We start from the raw sequence: 21139 nt of genomic DNA, 5'->3' as shown, positions 1-21139 counted from the left end.
TGGGTTTACTCATGAGTGGTCTCACAATGGACCTGTTTATTGCTTGCTATCGTTTTCATGGGGAGAGCACTTCTCTCTATATTCTTCATAATCCTCCACTCAAGTATCTAGATTGTATTCAAGGTTATAATATTTGTCATTAGGATGTCACTGAGTATGAGTTCCATTCTTACAGCTTTGCTAGTTCCCATTAGTAATATGAGAGCACAGAAAGACATCTATCTGGAGAGATCACCAAAGATGATTAAAAACCAGATGATGCATGACTGACATAGCAGACTTTGGTATTGATCCACACACTGTGCTTTTCCAACTATAAATGCTGTGAATGTTCTGAAATGTTAAATGTTAATGTAAAGTCTGAAATGTTAAGCATACACAGGGTATATGTATATTTTTAATTTCTATTATCCATAGACAGAGATAATGTTATAGAAGGTTTATAGGGGAGGGGGAGCCCAAGAGGATAGGGACCATATCTGTCTTCTTCACCACTGAAACCTCAGCACCTAGAACACCACCTGGTACATAGTAGGCAATAACTATTTGGTGAACAAATGAATGAGGTGACTAAAAAGACCAGTGTGTGGCCAGTAGTCCTTTTGACACCAATGCCACATGGAAATTGTTTTTTCATTAGCAATTGTAGCTGCAATTTGTGGAATCTGTTTTCAGTTAGGCTCAATGGTTAGTAGATTTTTGCCCTTCCCCACAAAAGTCTCCTCTTACCAGTGAGACTTGAAGGGCCCTGTTCTGCTCCTCCTCCACCGCTGCCGCCACCACCACTACCATCACACGCAGATACACAGATTATGAAATGCTTGCTCCACCTGTCCTATAGTAAGCTCATACGGCTTTCAGGGCTCCTAATATTGTCTCAGCCAAGTTGAAGAACAAGTGGGTCCTGGTAAATGGTCATAGTTTCTGAATGGTAAAGCAATGAAATTGTATAATGATCACAAACTTTTGTTTTTCCCATGAATTAAAACAACCTACTTCTGGTGCTATGTTGTGGACACAGGAGCCAGTCATTCTGTTTGATGGGGTAGATTGTGAAGTAACTAAAATGTTGATTTTTTTCTCTTCCTCCTCCCCCCACTAACCTTGCAGCTCGCTGTGGTGATGAAGTTGCTCGTTATTTAGATCACCTTTTGGCGCACACTCCTCCCCATCCTAAACTAGCCCCTACCTCACAGAAGGGAGGGCTAAATCGGTTCCAAGCTGCTGTGCAAACAACCCGCGACTTAATGTCCTTGGTGACCAAGGCCAAGGAGCTGCATGTACAGAGTGAGTAATGCCATGACTCACTAGAGTCAGGCACAGGAGGAGGTGAAACCCAGGATGGGGGCGGGGCATTTATCACAATGTAAGCAGGAACTTTGTTGTGTCCACTGCTTTATCCCCAGCATCTTGGACAGCACCTAGAACATATTAGACACTCAAATATTTATAAAATTAATGAATTTTATATAGTTTTGCTATAGATAGTGCCATGTAGGCGGGTTTGACCAGTTACATAGTGATAGAAGGGAGAACAGAAGACATGGAACATATTCAATTTTAACATCAAAGTATTAAAACGGTGGAAAGGGTTTTTTCCTTTAGAAGTAATTTTATTTAAAGAGAAAGCATTGAAAACTATTATAAGATAACCTTGCAATGAAGAGGGAGATATTCTCCCTTAAGTAAACTACACCTGGTTCCCTTATGCCAGCTATAACTCACAGTCAGTTGTCCCAGCAATGTAGACCTGTGTTGTCAACTACAGTACTCATTCTTCAACAACTTTGTCACTCTCCTCCCCATGATCACCACCCTCCTTCAGCTGTATTTGCAGTGGAGGATGTTTTCTACTACACATTGCCAGGAGTAGTCATGGTTCCTAAGAGTCTTCAATGCCTCTATGGTACTGCATATGAAAGAACAGAAGGGCTCCTTGGCCACACCTAAAGGACCTAAATGTTAACATTTTACAGATGATGAGAATGATTGGTATGCATGTTCTTACTGTCTAAAACTCTATTGACCATTACTAACCAAATATATTAAACATGAACATTGGGGAATCATTTAACATTTAGAATAGGGAAAAGCTTGGTATACCCTTTGAGTATGCCTCCTTGATGAAGGGCCTGTGTGAGGAGATCAACTTTATTAAGTTAAACTTGTAGATTGTGAATCAGGAAACTTGAGCTTAATTATCAGCTCTGCTACTTACTTGCTTGAACAGTTATTTGAGTTCTGTAGTTCTCTTACTGTATCTGTAAAATGGTGAAAATGACAAGAGAATCTCAGAGGTTTTGGTAAGTATTTCAACAATAAACTGTAAGTAAAAATCTTAGGAATATGCCAAAGTTGGTTAGCCACTACATTTTTTTGATTCCCTAGATAGGATCATCCATTTATCTATTCTTAACGAAATTCAACTGCTAGCAGCCAGATATTCTCCTGGGAAAGTCCAGAAAATATAAAATATAACTGGGTTCTTTCTGTTGTATGTGGTATTGTATCAAAGTATCATTGATAGCACCATTGTGGTATTCATTACATTTGTAGAATTTTGTAACTTATATGTCCAGCTGATGCTACAGTTCTAGACATTCCATTCAAAATATGTTTATTCCACAACTAGAAGGACCCACAACGAAGAATATACAATTATATACCGGGGGGCTTTAGGGAGAAAAAGGAAAAAAAAAATATGTTTATTGATTGATCAGTCTTTAAATTATTGATATTTCTTTTCTTTGATATTACCAAGAAAAGATAAGTTTCTCATTCTTGTTCTATAAAGAACTGACCCATACATAACTTCATTGTTGAGGTCAACTGTGCATTTTTATTAGTCTCCTAATCATCTAAGCTTTCCCATAAATGTCAACCTCTTGCAGATGTTCACATGTATCTTCCTACAAAGATATTTCAGGCTTCCCGGCCTTCATTCAACTTACTTGACTCACTTCATCATCCACGAGAGGACCAGGTAAACTTGGACATGAGATATTTCTGTTAGCTTTTTTCAAAACTACCAACCTTATGGAAAATAATATAACTAGCCATTATGGTTTCTGCTAGTAACTGGTGGTAGGCAAAATGGTGAAGATATATGTCCCTTTTAATTCACTTTTAAAATGGGAAAGTTTTTTTGTTTTTTGGGGGGGTTTTTTGCTGAGGAGGATTTATCCTGAGCTAACATCCATGCCAGTCTTCCTCTATTTTGTATGTGGGTCACCGCCACAGCATGGCCACCAACGAGTGGTGTAGGTCCATGCCCGGGAACTGAACCCAGGCCACTGAAGCAGAGCATGACAAATTTAACCATTAGGCAACAAGGCCAGCCCCTAAAATGGGCAAGTTTTTCTAGCCAGGCTTTAAGAAAACTAGATTGATGTATCATAACATCTTGAAGGTTTCTTTGTTTTTGCTTTACTTTTCGTCAAAACTTAGAGAATTCTTATGGAAAAGTTTAGAGGTGAAAAGATCAACACTCTAAGGCATTATTTAAGTTGAGCACTTGTGGACTTAATTTTTTTCATCCTTTCTCAAACTAAAGGTTCCCTCTGTTCGTGTAGAAATACATCTTCCTAGAGACCGGTCCGGGGAGGTGGATTTCAAAGCATTGGTTTCACAGTTGAGGGAGACCTCCAGCTTACAGGAGCAAGCTGATATCCTCTACATGCTGTATACTATGAAGTAAGCAATCGACTTTAATGTTCACATAGAACGGAAGTATAACATAGTAAATATAGCGCAGCTTTGGAGTCTCACTAATCTGGATTTGAATACCGTTTTGCAGCCTACCGACTGTGTAAGTTCAAAGCCTCAATTGTTCTCATTTATAAAATTTGGATTATGCCTACCTCATAGAATTCTTGTAAAGATTAAACAAGATATATTATCTGCAAAGTCTCTAATACAATGCTTGGTACATAGTAGGTGCCCAATAACTGATAACTATTATTATCATTATTATGGTCATTTTAAGCCTCCATTATTTGGTAAAATCTACAGTTAAATAAATTATTAACTCAAAAGAAGTAGGAATATAGAGGCTTACAAGAAAAAGAAACTAGCATTTTTTAGTGTTTGCTGTATGTCAGGCACCCTGCTAGGTACAGTATTTCCAAGTACCTCAAACTCAGTATGCCTGAATTGAACTCCTCTCTCCTGTCCCCCATATACCCCTACAAAAAGAACCCATTCTTCCTCATTTATTCATGTTGTCATCACACTGAAGAGGCAAGATGGACCCCCTCTTCCCTAAATTTAATTTGGGCGTTGAGACTGATGATGCCACACATATGAAAAGGTGTGAGATGTTTATTACTCACATAATAAGACTTTATGGAGAGAGAGGAACAGGCTCCTAAGTTGGTCCAAAAAAGGCTGAGTGAGCAGGGGAAGGAGGCTAGATTTGGTATTTTATTATGATTAAGAGGTGAGGCTGAAGTCAGGATTCTCACTGGCACCAAAGAAAGGAACACAGACTTTCTTATCACCTTGCCCAGATGTAGGCTGGAAGGGAAAGAGCAGTGATAGGACTTGAAAGTGGTCAGCAGCCAAACGTCAAAAATGAAGTCAGACTCCATGAAATTCTCCATCTCCATTTCTGGAACCAACACCTAGTTCTCCCCATATCCCGTTAATCACCAAATGTGTGCAGTTTTACCTCTCAGTATTTTATCTTCTGCATCTCTAGTATTGCTACCTTCGTTCAGGCCTTTGTCTCTCACCAGGACTGTTGCTACAGCTTCCTAACAAATCTTCCTATTTCCATCTTGTTCTCAAGTCCATCCTCCACAGAGGAGGAAGGGTAACTTCTTTTTTTACTTTTTATGATAGAAATGTTCAAACTTATACAAAAGTAGAGAGAATAGTATAATGAACACTTTTGGACCCGTCACCCAGCCTGAACAATTATAAACACATGGTTAATCTTGTCACATCTACATTCTCACTCTCTCTTCCCCCTGGATTATTTTGAAGAAGATACCAGGAGTTTTATCATTTTATTCCTAAATATTTCAGTATTATTTCTAAAAGACAAGGACTCTCTAAACATAGTCACAGTGGGACTTCTGGTTCCAGACAAGATAGAGTAGATGCATTTCTCTCTGTTCCTCTTGCTAAGAACAGGAGGACGTTATTTATAAAACAAGCATAACAAGATGTTGAAAGATAGAGAGAAGACAACAGACTGGCTAAGGACCTCAGGATCCAAGGAATGGACAAGGTGATGAGATCCCCAGGTTTTCTCTGTTGACTGCATTGGGATCTGGAGAAGCCAGCAACCTGAAATTGCCAATGGGCACAGACAACAAAAGCCCTAAGGAAAACCTGTTCTCTCTAGACAAAGGACTAGGAAAAGGGCAGCCTAGCAAGACAGACAACTTTTAGACAGTAACACTCCACCATAGAAAAATCTGCGGCCCCACCCCTATCAACAAAGGCTGAGCAGGAAGCCCAGATTTCCACTCTTACCCACTTGTAACTAGGCAGGCACTGTTCCAGTTTCCCCACTGCCAGGGTAGTGTCAAAGAAGGCCAAGTAGGGGTCTGGGACTTTCATCCCCTCTAGGTGGTAATGAAGTCCCCTTGGTCTGTCTGACTCCAAAGCCCGTGCCATTTATATCAGATTGTGGTTTTTAATGAATAAGTGAAAAAGACAGCTGAAAAGCCTGCCAGCACCAAAGTCAAATTTTTACATGTCCAATTATATTAAAAATAGTCCAAACATATTTTTAGCCATTTAGGGCTTGCCTGCTTTGCATCTTCCTCAAAACCCACTCTGCATCTACTAACAGGAGATAAGCCCTGGGCCATTAGTACCCCAAACCACTGCTGCCATTCAGAGCTCTCTAACCTAGAGACTCCCCACAGTGCTACTGAGGGACATCACCTAGACGTGTAACCCTCTCCTCCCCACTCCCCTGGGAGTCCCTTTGCCCTCCTCCCCTTCTAGGTGGTAGAACCTGTGCCTTATATAAACCGGTTTATATAAGGTCTCATGCTGTGAGAGACTTCCCCTCTTGTACAACCCTGTCCAAGTGCCATCCAATAAAGCTTGTTATGTGCTACTGTCAAAAAAAAGACATGAGTCTTATTATTTTGATATTTTTGTTTCTTTTTTCCTTTGGGATAGGGCGCTTTACTCAACAAGTATTGTTAAGTACTTATGTGCCAGGTGCAATGCTAAATACACAGTAATGAAAAGAGAACAGGTGAAAAGAGATAAGGGATAAGGACAGAATGACTGTAGTTTGAATGAAACTGAAGATTCAGCAGGGTAGTTGAGATGGGCAAACAAAGGAAGTTATACATGAAAAGCTCATACTTTCCCACCAATTCAGATGACCCATGGTTGACCGGCAGCTCTTCTGCTCCTAAGACATGTGTTTTCTTCATCTAATCCTATATGTACTAACTTCACCATAACATCTGATTGAACCCTGCAATCTCCCTACAACCAGTACTCCAGGTAGTATCAAACCACTTGAGTAGATTATGTGTGATGTGCTGCATGGGTTTTTATATACTCAGAATTATGCCCAATATCCTTCACGGATTTAAGAGTAGAAGTTGGGAGGTGGGGTTTCCTTTGTCTGTTGACAAAGTATTCCTTCTGTAAATTGTCTGTTTATAACCTTTGTTCTCTATTGAGTTATTTATATTTTTCTTATTGATATTAGATATTGCTGTTTTGTTTGTTATATTTGTTGCAGATGTTTTGTCCAAAGAACTTACTTTTTAACTTTGTTTATATGGCTTTCTCTATGCAAAAGTTTAGGTTTTATATAGTCAAATCTATCAACATTTTCCCTTTTGGCTTCTGTTTTTCTTGTCATGCATGGAAGAACCTTCTCCCTCCCAGAATTTAAAAATATTTTAAATACCTTTAGTAATTTTTTTTTGAAAAATGTAGGTCTTTAATCTATTTGGAATTTATTTTTATACATGTCTTCTTACTCAACATGTCTAAAATCAAATTCACTGTCTTTACCAAAAACCTACTACTTCCTGACCCTGCTCATGGTATCATTTTTTTCAGTCACTCAGACTTGAAGTTGTGTCATCATCTTCATCTCCTCAGCCCCTGCCTTTCCCTATAACATCTCCACTACCATTGGGAATCAGTGGCCAAGTCTATATCCTCTATGATCTGACTTTTAACCTTTATCTACCTTTGCTTCCCCCTCACAATGTGAATACTCACACCAAAACAGCCTGCCATTTATCACATCCAAAGCACAGCCTATACGTGACTACTTTCATACCTTGGCTCATGTTTTTTCCTCTGCCTGGTCTACTACTCTCCTTTACCACACTGCGTCTCTCCTCATTGGAATTCTAGTTGGTCATCAAGGCCTAGTTCATGTGTCACCTCCATGAAGTTGTCTGTGATCTCTAGGAATAAAAAGCCTTTTCCCTGGGTGTGAGATCTCATACCACTTCTTTTCACATTATGTATTTATTTTTATTTTGACTATTTCAAACTTACAGAAAAGTTGTAAGGATAGTACAAAAAAAATTTCTGGATATCCTTCATCCAAGTCCCTTAGATGTTTACACTGAGCTTTAATCTCTCTCTTTCTCTCTCTCCCCCTCTCTCACCTCATCATCATCATCACCATCACACACATATATTTTTCCGAACTATTTGAGAGTAAGTAACAAACATGATCCCCTTCTATCCCTAAATACTTCAGTGTGTATTTCCCAAAGTCTAGAAATTCTTTTAGATAAGCACAGTACAATTGCCAAAATCATAAAATTAATGTTAAGGCAATACTATTATCTAATCTACAGACCTTATTGAGATTTGTCAGTTGTCCCAATAACGTCTTTATAGCAAAAGAAAATCTAAATTATGCATTTTATTCAGTTCTCGTGTGTCACTAGTCTCCTTTAATCTAGAACAGTCCCTGAGTCTTTATTTTTCATGTTATTGATGTTTTCAAAGAATATAGACCAGTTATTTTGCAGAATGTCCCTAAATTTTGGTTTATCTGATGTTTTCTCATAATTAAATTCAGGTTATGCATTTGGGGCAGGAATACTGCTTGAAGTGATGCTAAGTTCTTCTCAGTGTCATATCAGGAGGCACATAGTGTTGAGGAGTCCTATTGCTGATAACTTTGATCACTTTCTTTCTCATAGTTAAAAAGTCCTCTTGCCTCCAAAGTTATAAAATAGTTCTCCCTTATTTTTCCTAGTACTTTTACATTTAAATCTTTGATACAATGGGAATTCTGGTGTACAGAGTGAGGCATGGATCCAAGTATTTTTTCAGATGGCTACTTGATTGTCCTAACATCATTTAATAAATAATCTACCTTTATCATATATTAAATTTCCAATTTCATAGTACTTTATATATCTTTTATGGTACTTCACAGTTGACGTAGTAATTTTTACAGCAATAGTGTATATGTGTCCCTTTAAAAATAAGCACATATCCTTCTTATTTCTTCGTTAGTTCCCTAAGTGTAGCATACGTTCAGAACTTTCAATAGTTACATTAAATCTTGGACTTTGTTTTCAGCAATATTGAAGCCTGTGAAGAGGGTAAAAGAATGCATTTTGTCAAAACATAGATGAAACTAAGACTTATCTAGGTGTTTGGCTTTCTGGGCTGACTATTAATCATAATTTTACAAGGATTCTTAGTAAATAACATTCGTTTCCTAATGAGAGAGACCTGTCAAAAACAGGCATATCCATTATAACACTGAAACAAAAGATTGTTGTCAGCAGCTTTACTGATAATTAATGTAGACCTGTCTTTAACATTCCAGAGGACCTGACTGGGACACTGGATTGTATGATGAAGGGAGTGCAACAGTCAGAGAGCTGCTCACTGAACTATATGGCAAAGTTGGAGAAATTCGTCACTGGGGCCTGATTCGATACATCTCTGGAATCTTAAGGAAGAAGGTGGAAGCACTCGATGAGGTACTGTAAATTCTTCTTGAATTTATACCAAATCTAAATGGAGATGCTTTTTAAAAATTGGTTTCTGTAATTATTTTTTGAGGCAACCACAGCATCTAATTATTTGAGATGTTATCTTTCCCACATAAAGCTTATATTCAGTTAGCTTTTTGTTTGTGAATGTCAGATATACAGTACTGAAGCATATAAACTGTAGACTTATAGAGGTGTTATGAACTATAAGAATTCTAGATCTTAAGAATGAATTTACACTAGGCTAAAAAGTCCTGCCTCTTAGGAAATAAAAATACCTCATCGTTTCTTCCTATAAATCCCTCTTTTCTGATCTTCATGATATTTCCTGAGAAAGAAAGTTTATCATTAAGTTAAGGAAGAGGAAAGGTTTCTAGGCTGAGAAGAGTAATTTTTGTGGAAGTCTCACGTGTTATGGGAAGGATTATGCTGTTATGCTATCTCTTCTTAGGCCTGCACAGACCTTCTCTCCCACCAGAAACATTTGACAGTAGGGCTCCCTCCAGAACCTCGAGAGAAGACCATCTCTGCGTGAGTATGGTTTTTGGTTGGATTTGATCAAGTTTCTCTTAGCCTTTAAGGAGCTGTATGGACTGACCACAATTTTCTTGCCCTAATCTGTCAATGAATGATAACGACCTCTATGTGTGAGCTTCTGTGAGAGTTACTCAGTGTGAGAATGTTGATAATGACAAGGCATGAGTAAATGAAAGAGAAAACTCATGGGCAGTAGTACTCAAATGCATTTTGCTTTTTTTGGTTATTTTTTTAAATTATTGGCTTTCCCAAACCTCCCATTCAAACAAAACAAAACAAACAGGGCAACTGGAAATAGTACCCACAAAAAATCAGCTGTATTCTGGACTTTATTCCAGGCCTTTCTCCTCATCTTGTAGATAGCTGTTTTCTCCCTATGTCTCTTCACATTTCTTCCCTCTATGTATGTCTCCGTGTCCAAATTTCCCATTTATGTAAGGGCACCAGTCATATTGGATTAGGGCCCACCCGATGACCTCACTTTAAATTAATTACCTCTGTAAAAACCCCATCTTCAAAAGTACTAGGGGTTAAGATTTCAACATGTGAACTTTGAGGGGACACGGTTCAACCCATAACACCTTGCTCCTGCCAAAAAGAACCTTTTATCACAAATTAGATCCGTTTTGTGACTACTGTGGGCAGTCCAAAAGAAAGCAATGGCATGGTCCATGCCCCATGCCTCCACAGTGCTTAGTATCAACAGGAGAGTCAGAAGTGTGTGTGTGTGTGTGTAAACTGATGAAACTATGGAAAAGCAATATAACTCTGTAAGGTGTGATTGTAAAGTAATAAAATGGCTTCCAAAAGGCATAGCTTAAATTCAGTTTATTACTTTCTGGCCATAATAGTTGCTTGTCAAATGTTAAGAATTAACCATGAAAGACTAGTCTGGAAGAACATCATGGAGTGAGTTTAAAATAAAGTTTTAAAGGAGAAGGGCAATCCAGGTTTAGAGAGGAGAGAGCAGAGCTCTCCTGAGTTGATATGAACCAGAGTGATTTGGGGAGGCTGAAACTTTGAAAACTGAAAGAACCAGAATGCTGCCAGTAATGATGAGATGCTGAGGCAGTAACTTGGGCTCGGGAGGACCTTTTTTATTTTCTCAAGATATTTAGGTTTAAGTAGTTGCAGAATTTTGTCTTTCTTCACTGTCTTCTTCCTCAGACCTCTGCCCTATGAAGTACTTACTCGGCTGATAGATGAAGCCAGTGAGGGGGACATGAACATTTCAATCCTTACACAGGTGAGCAGAATTATAGAGCCTAATCTGGTGATTGATATGTTAAAGTTTGTTTTCAGTTGATCTGGCAATTTCCAAAGACCACAAGATAGGCCTTGTGAGACCTAGGCCATAATTTTTTTCTGTATCCATTCCATGCACAGGAAATAATGGTATATCTAGCCATGTATATGCGAACTCAACCTGGCCTCTTTGCTGAAATGTTTCGACTTCGAATTGGACTGATCATACAAGTTATGGCAACAGAACTGGCCCACTCCCTTCGATGTTCAGGTATTCGACTTAGTAACTATTTTAAGCAGAATTCACTTTTTTGTTTTTTAAAGATTTTATTTTTTTTTTCCTTTTTCTCCCCAAAGCCCCCCGGTACGTAGTTGTGTATTCTTCGTTGTGGGTTCTTCTAGTTGTGGCATGTGGGACGCTGCCTCAGCGTGGTCTGATGAGCAGTGCCATGTCCGCACCCAGGATTCGAACTAACGAAACACTGGGCCGCCAAGCAGAATTCACTTTTAATGTAGGTCTTTTGAGTTTTGGATTAGGAGGGAAAGAAAGCTAAAACATTTTTGTAAGTAGCTTAGAAGCTGCATATAGCAATCTTGTTCCTGTGTTAGTCAATCTCTATTTATACAAGTCAGGGACTGATATTATGACAAATTTATATATTAGTTCTGCAGATTCAAAATTCCACCTCTTGGGGGCTCTGTACTCCAAATTACATTCCCTCTGACTCCTAGAGTGATCCAGAGCAGGCAGTGAACTTGAGTGTGACAGACTGGGTTCAATTCTGATTCAGGCAGTGAAGCTTCTGGATACCAGATTGAGTCATCATTATCAGTTTGATCATAGTGTCAGTATTCTGTCTAGTCAACATCAGGATCAAATAAAGGAAAATTATATTTCTATTAATATTTATCTGACAGGACTCTTTGAAATTAACTATAGGTATATTTGGCAAGATAACAGTTTTAGTTAGAAGAATAGCTGGAGCCTGTGGAAGCTGTAGCATAGAATTGTGTTGCAGGGGAAGGAACCCCCATGCCATGACTATTTTTTCCGTTGGTGTTGTTTGATTTCAACAAGAATGGCGGAATAATAGAGATAGGAATTGCATACAAAAATAAAATCAGGGCCAACCCTGGTGGCCTAGTGGTTAAGTTTGGCACGTTCCACTTCAGCGGCCTGGGTTCAGTTCCCGGGAGCAGACCGTACCACTCTCTTAGTGACCATGTTGTGCTGGTGGCCCACATACTAAAAAATAGAGGAGGATTGGCATGGATGTTAGCTCAGGGCAAATATTCCTCAGCAAAAACATTAAATAAATAAAATCACAGTTGCAAAACTCAATTTTAGCCATTGTTTCAGTTAAATTTCCCCAAAAGACTTTAAATTGAGCTGTTAACAAGTAGCTAAATTTATTGGTTTAAGTCTAACCTAAATTACATGAAGTAATTTATATCTAAATAACCCTTAAAGGGAGAGAGCTAATGATTATTTTATACCTACCATATGCCAGACACTGTGCTTTTTGCTTTATATTTACATACATTATCTCATTTAATCCTTACAACAACTCTCCGGAGAAGGTATTTTTGTCCCACTTTTACCGATAAGGAAACTGAAACTTAGAGGGGTTTTATAACTTGTCCAAAGTTACATAGCTAATAAATAGTAGAATTTGAGTCCAAGTCTGCCTGATTCCAAATGATTTCCAGTTCAGCACAATGTTATAGATTATAGAATATATATATACATATATTTTCTCTAGCTATGATATCAAGGGATGTTTTATGAGGGTCTGATTATTCAACAATAAACCTCAAAGAGGAATAAACCCCCAAACATTCTTCACTTTTCCTTAATTGCCTATTATGGATTTTCTTCATATGGATTCATCAAAACCATGGCTCTTTATTTCTTATAGGATAAAGTCAAGATCCCTGGGTCTGATATTCAAGACCCTCAACAGTCTGGCCTCTACTTCCTATTTCAACAGTACTTTCCACTAATTTTATCAATACCCATCCTTGAAGTTTAATGTCTCCTCTGATTTCTAAAGCATTTATTGTCTGTACCTCTCATTTAGCACTTAGTATAGCCATGTTTTATCGTTATCTTGTTTACATGTCCAATCTCTCCCAAATAGTTGGTCAGCCTCTCAAAATCAAGTGCCATGTCATACCTGTTTGTACTAACATTGCTTAAAATCATGACCTACATGTAGTAGACTCTTAAGTGTCTGATGCTGATGAAGAAGTTCAAGTTATCTTCTTCATATTCTTCATAATTTTTTGAATTCATATCTATTCTCTTTTAAGTCTCTGTGTTTCCCAGCTGAGAAGTTTTGATCATTTTAGTTCATCTGCATATATACATTCATTGCCTTTCTCTGACTGTCTTCCAGTTCCATTGTTCTCCTTTCATTTTCCCACCTTCAAATAAAGATTCTGAGTACCCTAATGGTGTGGAAGTGGGATAAAGAAGAAATCAAGGACCTGGTTAATCAATAAACTGGATAGTCAGTCCTTATATTATTAAGAATCTATTGCAGTATGAATACCTAGGCAGTATGGTGCTAGAAATTTATTTTGTAATTTTATTCTTCCAATCAAATGACTCAGAAATTCTAAGCAAGAAAGGAAATAGAGAAAAAATAGGGCAAGTATGGCAGGCCATTTAGAAATCCCTCTGTCGTAACATTTCTGCTGACTAGCTGAGGAAGCCACGGATGGCCTGATGAATCTCAGTCCTTCAGCCATGAAGAACCTCCTGCATCACATTCTCAGTGGCAAGGAGTTTGGAGTGGAACGAAGTGGTAAGGTTGAGTAACTGCATTTCCATTTCAGAGTGTTTGTTTTAAGTGTCTCATTGATTTTAAAATGTCTTTCTTTTATCAGAGGAATCTTTTCCCCCAAATAAATAAAACCCCAATATGTGAAACAGTTAAAAGTAAAACTGTCTTCTGGAATAAGATTTAGAAATCACTGTATGTCTCATTTTTTCCCTTAAATGATATATCAACTAAATGGATTACTATCATGTTTTATTTTGAACTGTTTTATCTATTCCTTTACATTATTGTAAGTCTCTAGTACAACAACCCATATCATCTGAAACTTTCTTGTATTCCATCCAATTGGCAATAATTCAATAGCCCTTACAGTGGTGTGTACGTGTGTAGCTGCTATAGTACATCTGATGTATCCTTTCACCTTTAAATTCAAATACGTTTAGGAGTCTGTCACAAATTAATCTTCCACCTGCACTTGATGGCTTAGCAGTGGCATTTGGTATCGAGTTCCTAAAACATCAGAGCAACTGAAAAGGATTATCTCTCATGCTCAACTTTTAAGCTAGGATAAATATATAGTGTCAGATAGATGGATAGCAGACCTTAGAGTGGTAAAAGCAAGCTATAAAGCAGTGCTCCTCAAGCCTTGCTGTGCATAATAATCACCTGGGGATCTTGCTAAAATGCAGGCTCTGATTCAGTAGGTCTGGAGTAGGGCCTAAGGTTCTGCTAACAAGCTCCTAGGTGATGCTAACGTTGCTGGTCCATGGACCACACTTTGAATAGCAAGGCTATAGTTGGTTTTTGTTTTTTGTTTTTTGTTTTTTAACATAAAAGAAGGACATAATCTAAGTCTTCTAAATGTGGTGGAGAAAAGAATTTGAACCTGATTATCTTCTCTCTTTCTCTTTAATCTGTCATGCTATATAGTTCGTCCCACTGATTCAAATGTCAGCCCTGCTATTTCTATCCATGAGATTGGTGCTGTTGGAGCAACCAAAACGGAACGAACTGGGATCATGCAGTTGAAAAGTGAGATAAAGCAGGTGAGATACTACTTGGGAGATTAGCTGGGATAGTGTCATGTAAGAGCATTCTTTTGGAATCAGACTTTACTGGGATCGTGTATTTTTTTTCATGTCCTGAGTTTAATTTGAGCCATTTATTTTTCAGGTGGAATTTCGTAGACTGTCTATCTCAACTGAGAGTCAGGTGAAACAACTAGGGATCCTTTAACATAGTTTAACCTGCCTTTAGTTCTGTATAACATGCATGAGCTCATGGCCTTTTTACAAATAAGATAAGCCACAGAGCAGCTTGTTTGATTCTCCTTTATAGAAATCATTTTGTAGATATCTTTCCTTTTTCTGGACCGACCTATTTTGCTGATTTTAGGAGGAAAGTAATTTGTTTCTGATAGTAAGAAATTGAAACCCTGGGTTCCTCTTGTTAGGATTAACATGTAATTTTGGAATTAATTTTCATTATGAAACTAGACTTAGGTTTCTTACTTTTAAGAACAGCTACTAGAGAGAACACCAGATTAGATGAGGGCCTTTTTTTAAAAATCTATTTTCAGGTGTTGTCTCGAAATTAGGTTTTTATCATTGTCGTGATAGAGGTATATGGAAGATATTGTGGACTCATAGAAGAAAAACATCCAAATCAGTCTGAGAGTTCGTGAGAGTCACCAAACATCATATTGTAGCCTCTTACTCATTTTCCCCGGCAGATGAGAATAGATGAATTATTATGTTATACAAAGAAATAGTTAACACAAACTTCCATAGCTTCTTTCAAAACTCTGGGAAATCATGTGATTTCACAGTCTCCAAGTTGAGAAGGTATTGATTCGGTCTCTCCTAATAGCACTTTTTATGAAAAATTTATTAAAACTACTACTCCTACTTTCAAAATAGATTTATGCTAGCTTATAGAGTATTAAAGCACATCCAGAAAAGGGGAAGTGAAATGGAAATTTTGTTTTTGTTTTGTTTTGTTTTGTTTTTTAAGAGTTAGAAACCATTTAGGAAAAAATGAGCCAATGCTTGAAGATTAATTTGAAGTACACTTAATTTAAGTATACTTATCAGATACCCTTGAAAGGACAAGAACAGAATGGAATAAGAAAGAGCCTTGTGATAGACAAATGTTCACTTTACAGATTTTTTCCCAGATAATTTGGGTAATCTGAACATTTTCCTATCTGAAAAGTGAAAGAACTACATTTAATACTGAAGAGTTAAACTGATGTTGTTGGTAAACAGTCCTTGTTTTGTTTGAGAGTGATTGACTAAACATTTTATAGTTGTTTATAGTCACGCAGTATTACTTACAAGCTCATTATATATTTAGAACTTGAAGTCCATGTTCCCAGCTAGATTAATATGAGATTAAAGACTTGATCTACCCAGCTATATCACTTAGTTCTTTTTTTACATATCTACTTACCTATAGGACTTCAAGAAAGCCAAAATCATTAGGACTGTAATTTAGAAGATTGAGAGCCCTACATTTTCATTACTTTCTTATTTCTAAATATTGATTTCCATTCTCACCTGCCTGTCGGGTATTTTTTTTTCTTCTAAGCCCTTTTCTCTACCACTCACCAATGCCCTCTTTTCTGATTATGGGAAAAATATTTTTGAAGATAGGTTTATTTATTTTACCCTTTACCATGACTTCTAGAGTAAGGCTATTTCATCAGCTTTTTAAATGACAACATGCTGGCTAGTTACTTGAATAGTCTGTAATTTTACTGTACTGATAACTTTTAAAAACACAAATAATGGTTGCCTTGTCTCATCCCTTTTAAGATTTTATTTTCTCAAAATTTTTTCATAGTCCAAATGGTGGTCATCCCCTGGCTGTAGATTTGATGTCACTGTCTTTTCTGGTAACTGCTGTTATCTTGTATTACATACCATTCACAAGTGCTTTGAATAGGCTGTTATTTAAATCATGACATAGACTGATTGAAAAGAAAGACGCAATGAATCAGGAACTAAAATAAGTATAAATCAGTTTCATGTGTGAGAGTGAAATCTTCCATTTCTTTCCCAAAAAGGCAGGGAAGGGGGATTCAACTCCAACCTCTTTTTCCATTTCAGAAAACAAAATTCTATTTAATAAGTATTTGTTAAGTATCTGCTTATTCATTTATTCTTTCAACTAATATAATTAATTGCATGCCTACTATGTGCCAGGGACTCTACTGGACAGCATCAGCATCCCTGGGAACTTCTTAGAAATGTAAAATCGTGGTCCCTACCCTAGGCCTACTGAATCAGAAAGGCTGGGATGAGACCCAGCAATCTGTGTTTTTAATAAGCTTTCTAGGTGATTCTGATGCACTTTTAAGTTTGAAAACCACTGGATTAGCTATTCTTCTGATTATTAATTCATTTAGTAAATATTAATTGAGTGCCAATTTTATGCCAGGCACTGGAAATACAGTAGTGAATAAAATAGATGTGGTCCTTGGCCTCATGAAGCTTACAGTTTAGGAAGACTGATCTCTGATTAAATTTCCTTGGTTTAAATCAATGATTCATAACAGCCTATGATTTCAGATCTCTTAGGCTGAAGAGAGTAAGGCAAGATGACAACCAAAAAGTGGAAAACTATTGGAAACAATATTAATATTTCTGTTGACCTTAGCCAAATATCCTGTAAGGAATTTGTGTAGCAAAACTTGGCCAACTCTGTCATATCCACATTAATAAAGGAAGACAGAGGCATAGAGAAAACTCAAAACTACTGATATTTGGTTTTGCAAAATAGTCTGAATGCCCTTTGTGGTTTGACCCCAGTATCAGCAGGCTAGGATCTTGATGGTAGAGACAGAGACAATGAAGATAAATGAAATGGCAGTTCATCTACTTGGCACATCAGTGTGACAGTCACTGGTCAATAAAAATGTCTCGGGATACTTTTCTCTTTTACATAGCAATGCTTGGTGATACCAGCATTTGGCCCAAATTAAAATGTGAGAAGTTCTTTTCTCAGATACTTCTATTATCTTCTTTCTATTTTATATTTATTTCTTAATCTAAACTGTCAAAGAACCACTTTCCCCAACGTATTTCATCCTTCACTCAGTATAAGTTTTCCAAGTTCATTATATTGTAGCATGGATCAGTACTTCATTCCTTTGTATTGCTGAATAATATTGTATTGATACACACCACATTTTATTTATCCATTCATCAGTTGATGGACATCTAGATTGTTTCTGGTTTTTGGCTATTATGAATAATGCTACTATGAACCTTCAGGTACAAGTTTTTATGTGGACGTATGTTTTCATTTCTCTTGGATATATATCTAGGAGTGGAAGTGCTGGGTCATTTGGTAACTAGGTGTAGCATTCTGAGGAACTGCCAAACTGTTTTCCAAAGGGGCTGCACCATTTTACATTCCTACTAGCAATGTATGAGGGTCTCAATTTCTTCATATCATCATCAACCCTTGCTATTGTCCCTCCTTTTGATTCTAGCCATTTTAATGGGTGTGAAATGGTATCTCACTGTGATTTTGATTTGCATTTCCCTAATGGCTTATATTGAGCATCTTTTCATGTGTCTATTGGCTATTTGTTTATCTTCTTTGGAGAAATGTCCATTCAGATCCTTTGCCCATTTGTTAATTGGGTTATTTGTCTTTTTGTTGAGTTGTAAAGGCTCTTTATATATTCTGGATACAAGTCTCTCATCAGGTATGTGATTGGCAAATATTTGCTCCCATACAATGGGTTGTCTTTTCACTTTCTTTCTTTTTCCCTCCAGAGAACATCAACCACAAAATTTACTTTCTTAATAGTGTCATTTGAAGAACAAAAGTGTTTAATTTTGATGAAGTCCAATTTATCTATTTTTTCTTTTAGTGTCACACCTAAGAAGGCTTTGCCTAACTCAAGATCACAAAGATTTATCCCTGTTTTTTGATTTTCACGTTCCATGGTTTTAGCTCTTATAATTAGGTCTATGATTATGTTTGGATGTCCCCAATACCACCCCCAAGTTTGATGACTCACTAGGAGGACTCACAGCTATAATTTATTAGAGCAAAATAATACAAAGCAAAATGAGCAAAGGGAAAAGGTGAAGTGGACAAAGTCCAGGGAAAACTGGCACCAGCTTCCAGAGTACTCTTCCAGTGGAGTCACACAGGATGCACTTAATTCCCCCTGCAATGAGTTGTGACAACATGTATGAAATATTGCCAACCAGGGAAGCTCATTAAAAACTCCACACCCAGGGTTTTTATTGTGGGCTGGTCACGTAAACAGCCTCTGTCTGGCGTGCACCAAAACTCCAGACTCCTAGAGGGAAAGCAAGTGTTCAACATAAACCATAGTGTTTTCACAAACAGTGTAGGCACAGTAAGCCACTGTTATCAGTTCTGGGAATGGTGGGAACCCTCCCAAAATCCAGGTTTCCAAATGCCAGCCAAGGGCCAATCTTGTAAGCAGGCCTTTCCAAGAATATTACTCCTGGCCTACTGTGTTAACTCTTTTCTGCACAATAACCCACGTGGACTTAATTTTTTGTATGGTGTGAGGTGGGGGGTGAGGGGGCTCCAACTTCATTCTTTTGCATGTGAATATCCAGTTGTCTCAGCACCATTTCTTGAAAAGACCATCTTTCCTCCCTTTGGTTTTCTTGGCACCACTGTTGAAAATTGACAAAATGTAATGGTTTATTTCTGAACTCTCAATTCTATTTTATTTATCTAAATGCCCAGCCTATGCCTGTATGACACAGTCAATTGTTATAGCTTTGCAATAAGTTTTGAAATTGGGAATCGTGAATCCTCCAACTTTGGTCTTCTTTTTTAAGATTGCATTAGCTATCATGGGTCCCTTGAATTTCCAAATGAATGTTAGGATAAGCTTGTCAATTTCTGCAGAGAATCCAGGTGGAATTTTGATAAAGATTGTGTTCAATCTGTAGATCAGTTTTGAGAGTATTCCCATCTTAACAATGTTAAGCCTTCTGATCCATGAACATAGCATTTCTTTCAATTTATTTAGGTCTTTAATTTCTTTCAACATGTTCTGTAGTTTTCAAAGTATATGTTTTACACTTCTTTTGTTAAATTTATTAAGTATTTTACTCTTTTTGATGCTATTTTTGTATTGAGATAACATTGGTTTATAACATTATATAAATATCAGGTGTACATCGTTATATTTTGACTTCTGTATAGACTGCATCATGTTCACCACCAAAAGTCTGGTTGCCATCCATTACCAAACAAATGTGCTCCTTTACCCTTTTGGCCCTCCCCCCACCCCCCTTGCCCTCTGGTAACCACCATTCTGTTCTCTGTATCTATGTGTTTGTTTGTTTGATGCTTTAAATGGAATTGTTTTCTTAATTTCATTTTCAGATCATTGATTGCTACCATTTAGAAATACAGTTGATTTTTTTTCCCTGAGGAAGATTCACCCTGAGCTAACATCTGTGCCAGTCTTCCTCTACTTTGTATGTGGGTTGCCACCACAGCATGGCCACCACCGAGTGATGTAGGTCAGCACCCAGGAACTGAACTCAGGCCGCCAAAGCAATGTGCACTGAACTTAACCCCTAGGCCATGGGGCTGGCTCCAAAAATACAATTGATTTTTGTATATTGATCTTATATCATGCAGCTTTACTGAACTCATTTCTTCTAATTGTTTTTTGGTGAATTCCTTATATGCAAGATTATGTCATCTGCAAATAGAGATAGTTTTATTTCTTCCTTTCCACTCTGGATGACTTTGTTTCTTGCTTAATAGCCCTGGGTAGAACCTCCAGTACAATGCTGAATAGAAGTAGCAAGAGTGAACATCTTTGTCTTTTTCTGCTCTTAGGAGGCAAAACTTTCAGTCTTTAACCATTCATTGTGATGTCAGCTGTAGGTTTTTTGTAAATGCCCTGTATAAGATCGAGGAAGCTCCCCTCTGTTCTTAGTTTGTTAAGTGTTTTTATTGTGAAAGGATGTTAGATTTTATTAAATGTTTTTTCTGCATCTATTAGGATGATGAGGTTTTTATCCTTTATTCTATTGATAATGGTTTATTACATTAATTGATGTCCAAATACTAAAACAACCTTGAATTCCTGGAATGAATCCTACTTCATCATGGTGCACAATCCTTTTTATATGGTGCTAAATTTGGTTTGCTAGTATTTTGTTGAGGATTTTTGCACCTGTGTTCATAAGGGATATTGGTCTGTAGTTTTCTTGTGACGTCTTTGTCTGATTTTGGTATAAGAGTAACACTGGCCTCATAGACTGAGTTGGTAAGTTCCTTCCTCTTTTCTTTTTTGGAGGAATTTGTGAAGAACTGATTCTAATTCTTTAAATGTTTGGTAGAATTAACCAGTAAAGCCAACTGTGCCTGGCCTTTTCTTATTGGGAAGTTTTGTAATTGCTAATTTGAGCTCTTTGTTATAGGTTTATTCAGATTTTGTGTTGCTTCTTGAGTCAGTTTGAATAATTTGTGTCTTTCTAGGAATTTGTCCATTTCATCTAAGTTATGTCATTTGTTGACATATGGCCACTGATGGTATGACCTTAGAATTCTTTTTATTTCTTTAAGGTCAGAAGTGATGTCTCC

General features: G+C 37.3%; 1 protein-coding gene across 5 annotated transcripts in view; it reads left to right on the top strand.

The window, feature by feature from the left end:
- Positions 1-21139, top strand: part of PHKA1 (phosphorylase kinase regulatory subunit alpha 1) — a 110870-nt gene that overhangs the window by 76532 nt on the left and 13199 nt on the right. For 2 of the 5 annotated variants that reach the window (XM_070605875.1, XM_070605876.1), the window contains 9 exons: positions 2892-2983; positions 3554-3693; positions 8795-8951; positions 9415-9494; positions 10668-10746; positions 10887-11016; positions 13454-13555; positions 14462-14577; positions 14705-14743. In XM_070605875.1, coding sequence (XP_070461976.1) covers positions 2892-2983; positions 3554-3693; positions 8795-8951; positions 9415-9494; positions 10668-10746; positions 10887-11016; positions 13454-13555; positions 14462-14577; positions 14705-14743 — 935 coding nt within the window. Of the gene's footprint in view, positions 1-1110; positions 1288-2891; positions 2984-3553; positions 3694-8794; positions 8952-9414; positions 9495-10667; positions 10747-10886; positions 11017-13453; positions 13556-14461; positions 14578-14704; positions 14744-21139 lie in introns of all 5 variants that reach the window. The other 3 variants (XM_070605872.1, XM_070605874.1, XM_070605877.1) reach the window with 3 other exon arrangements.

This window comes from Equus przewalskii, chromosome X, assembly GCF_037783145.1.
Source record: "Equus przewalskii isolate Varuska chromosome X, EquPr2, whole genome shotgun sequence".
Taxonomy (NCBI): domain Eukaryota; kingdom Metazoa; phylum Chordata; class Mammalia; order Perissodactyla; family Equidae; genus Equus; species Equus przewalskii.
The sequence above is the reverse complement of the archived record's forward strand: the minus strand, read 5'-3'. Positions and strand labels throughout refer to the sequence as shown.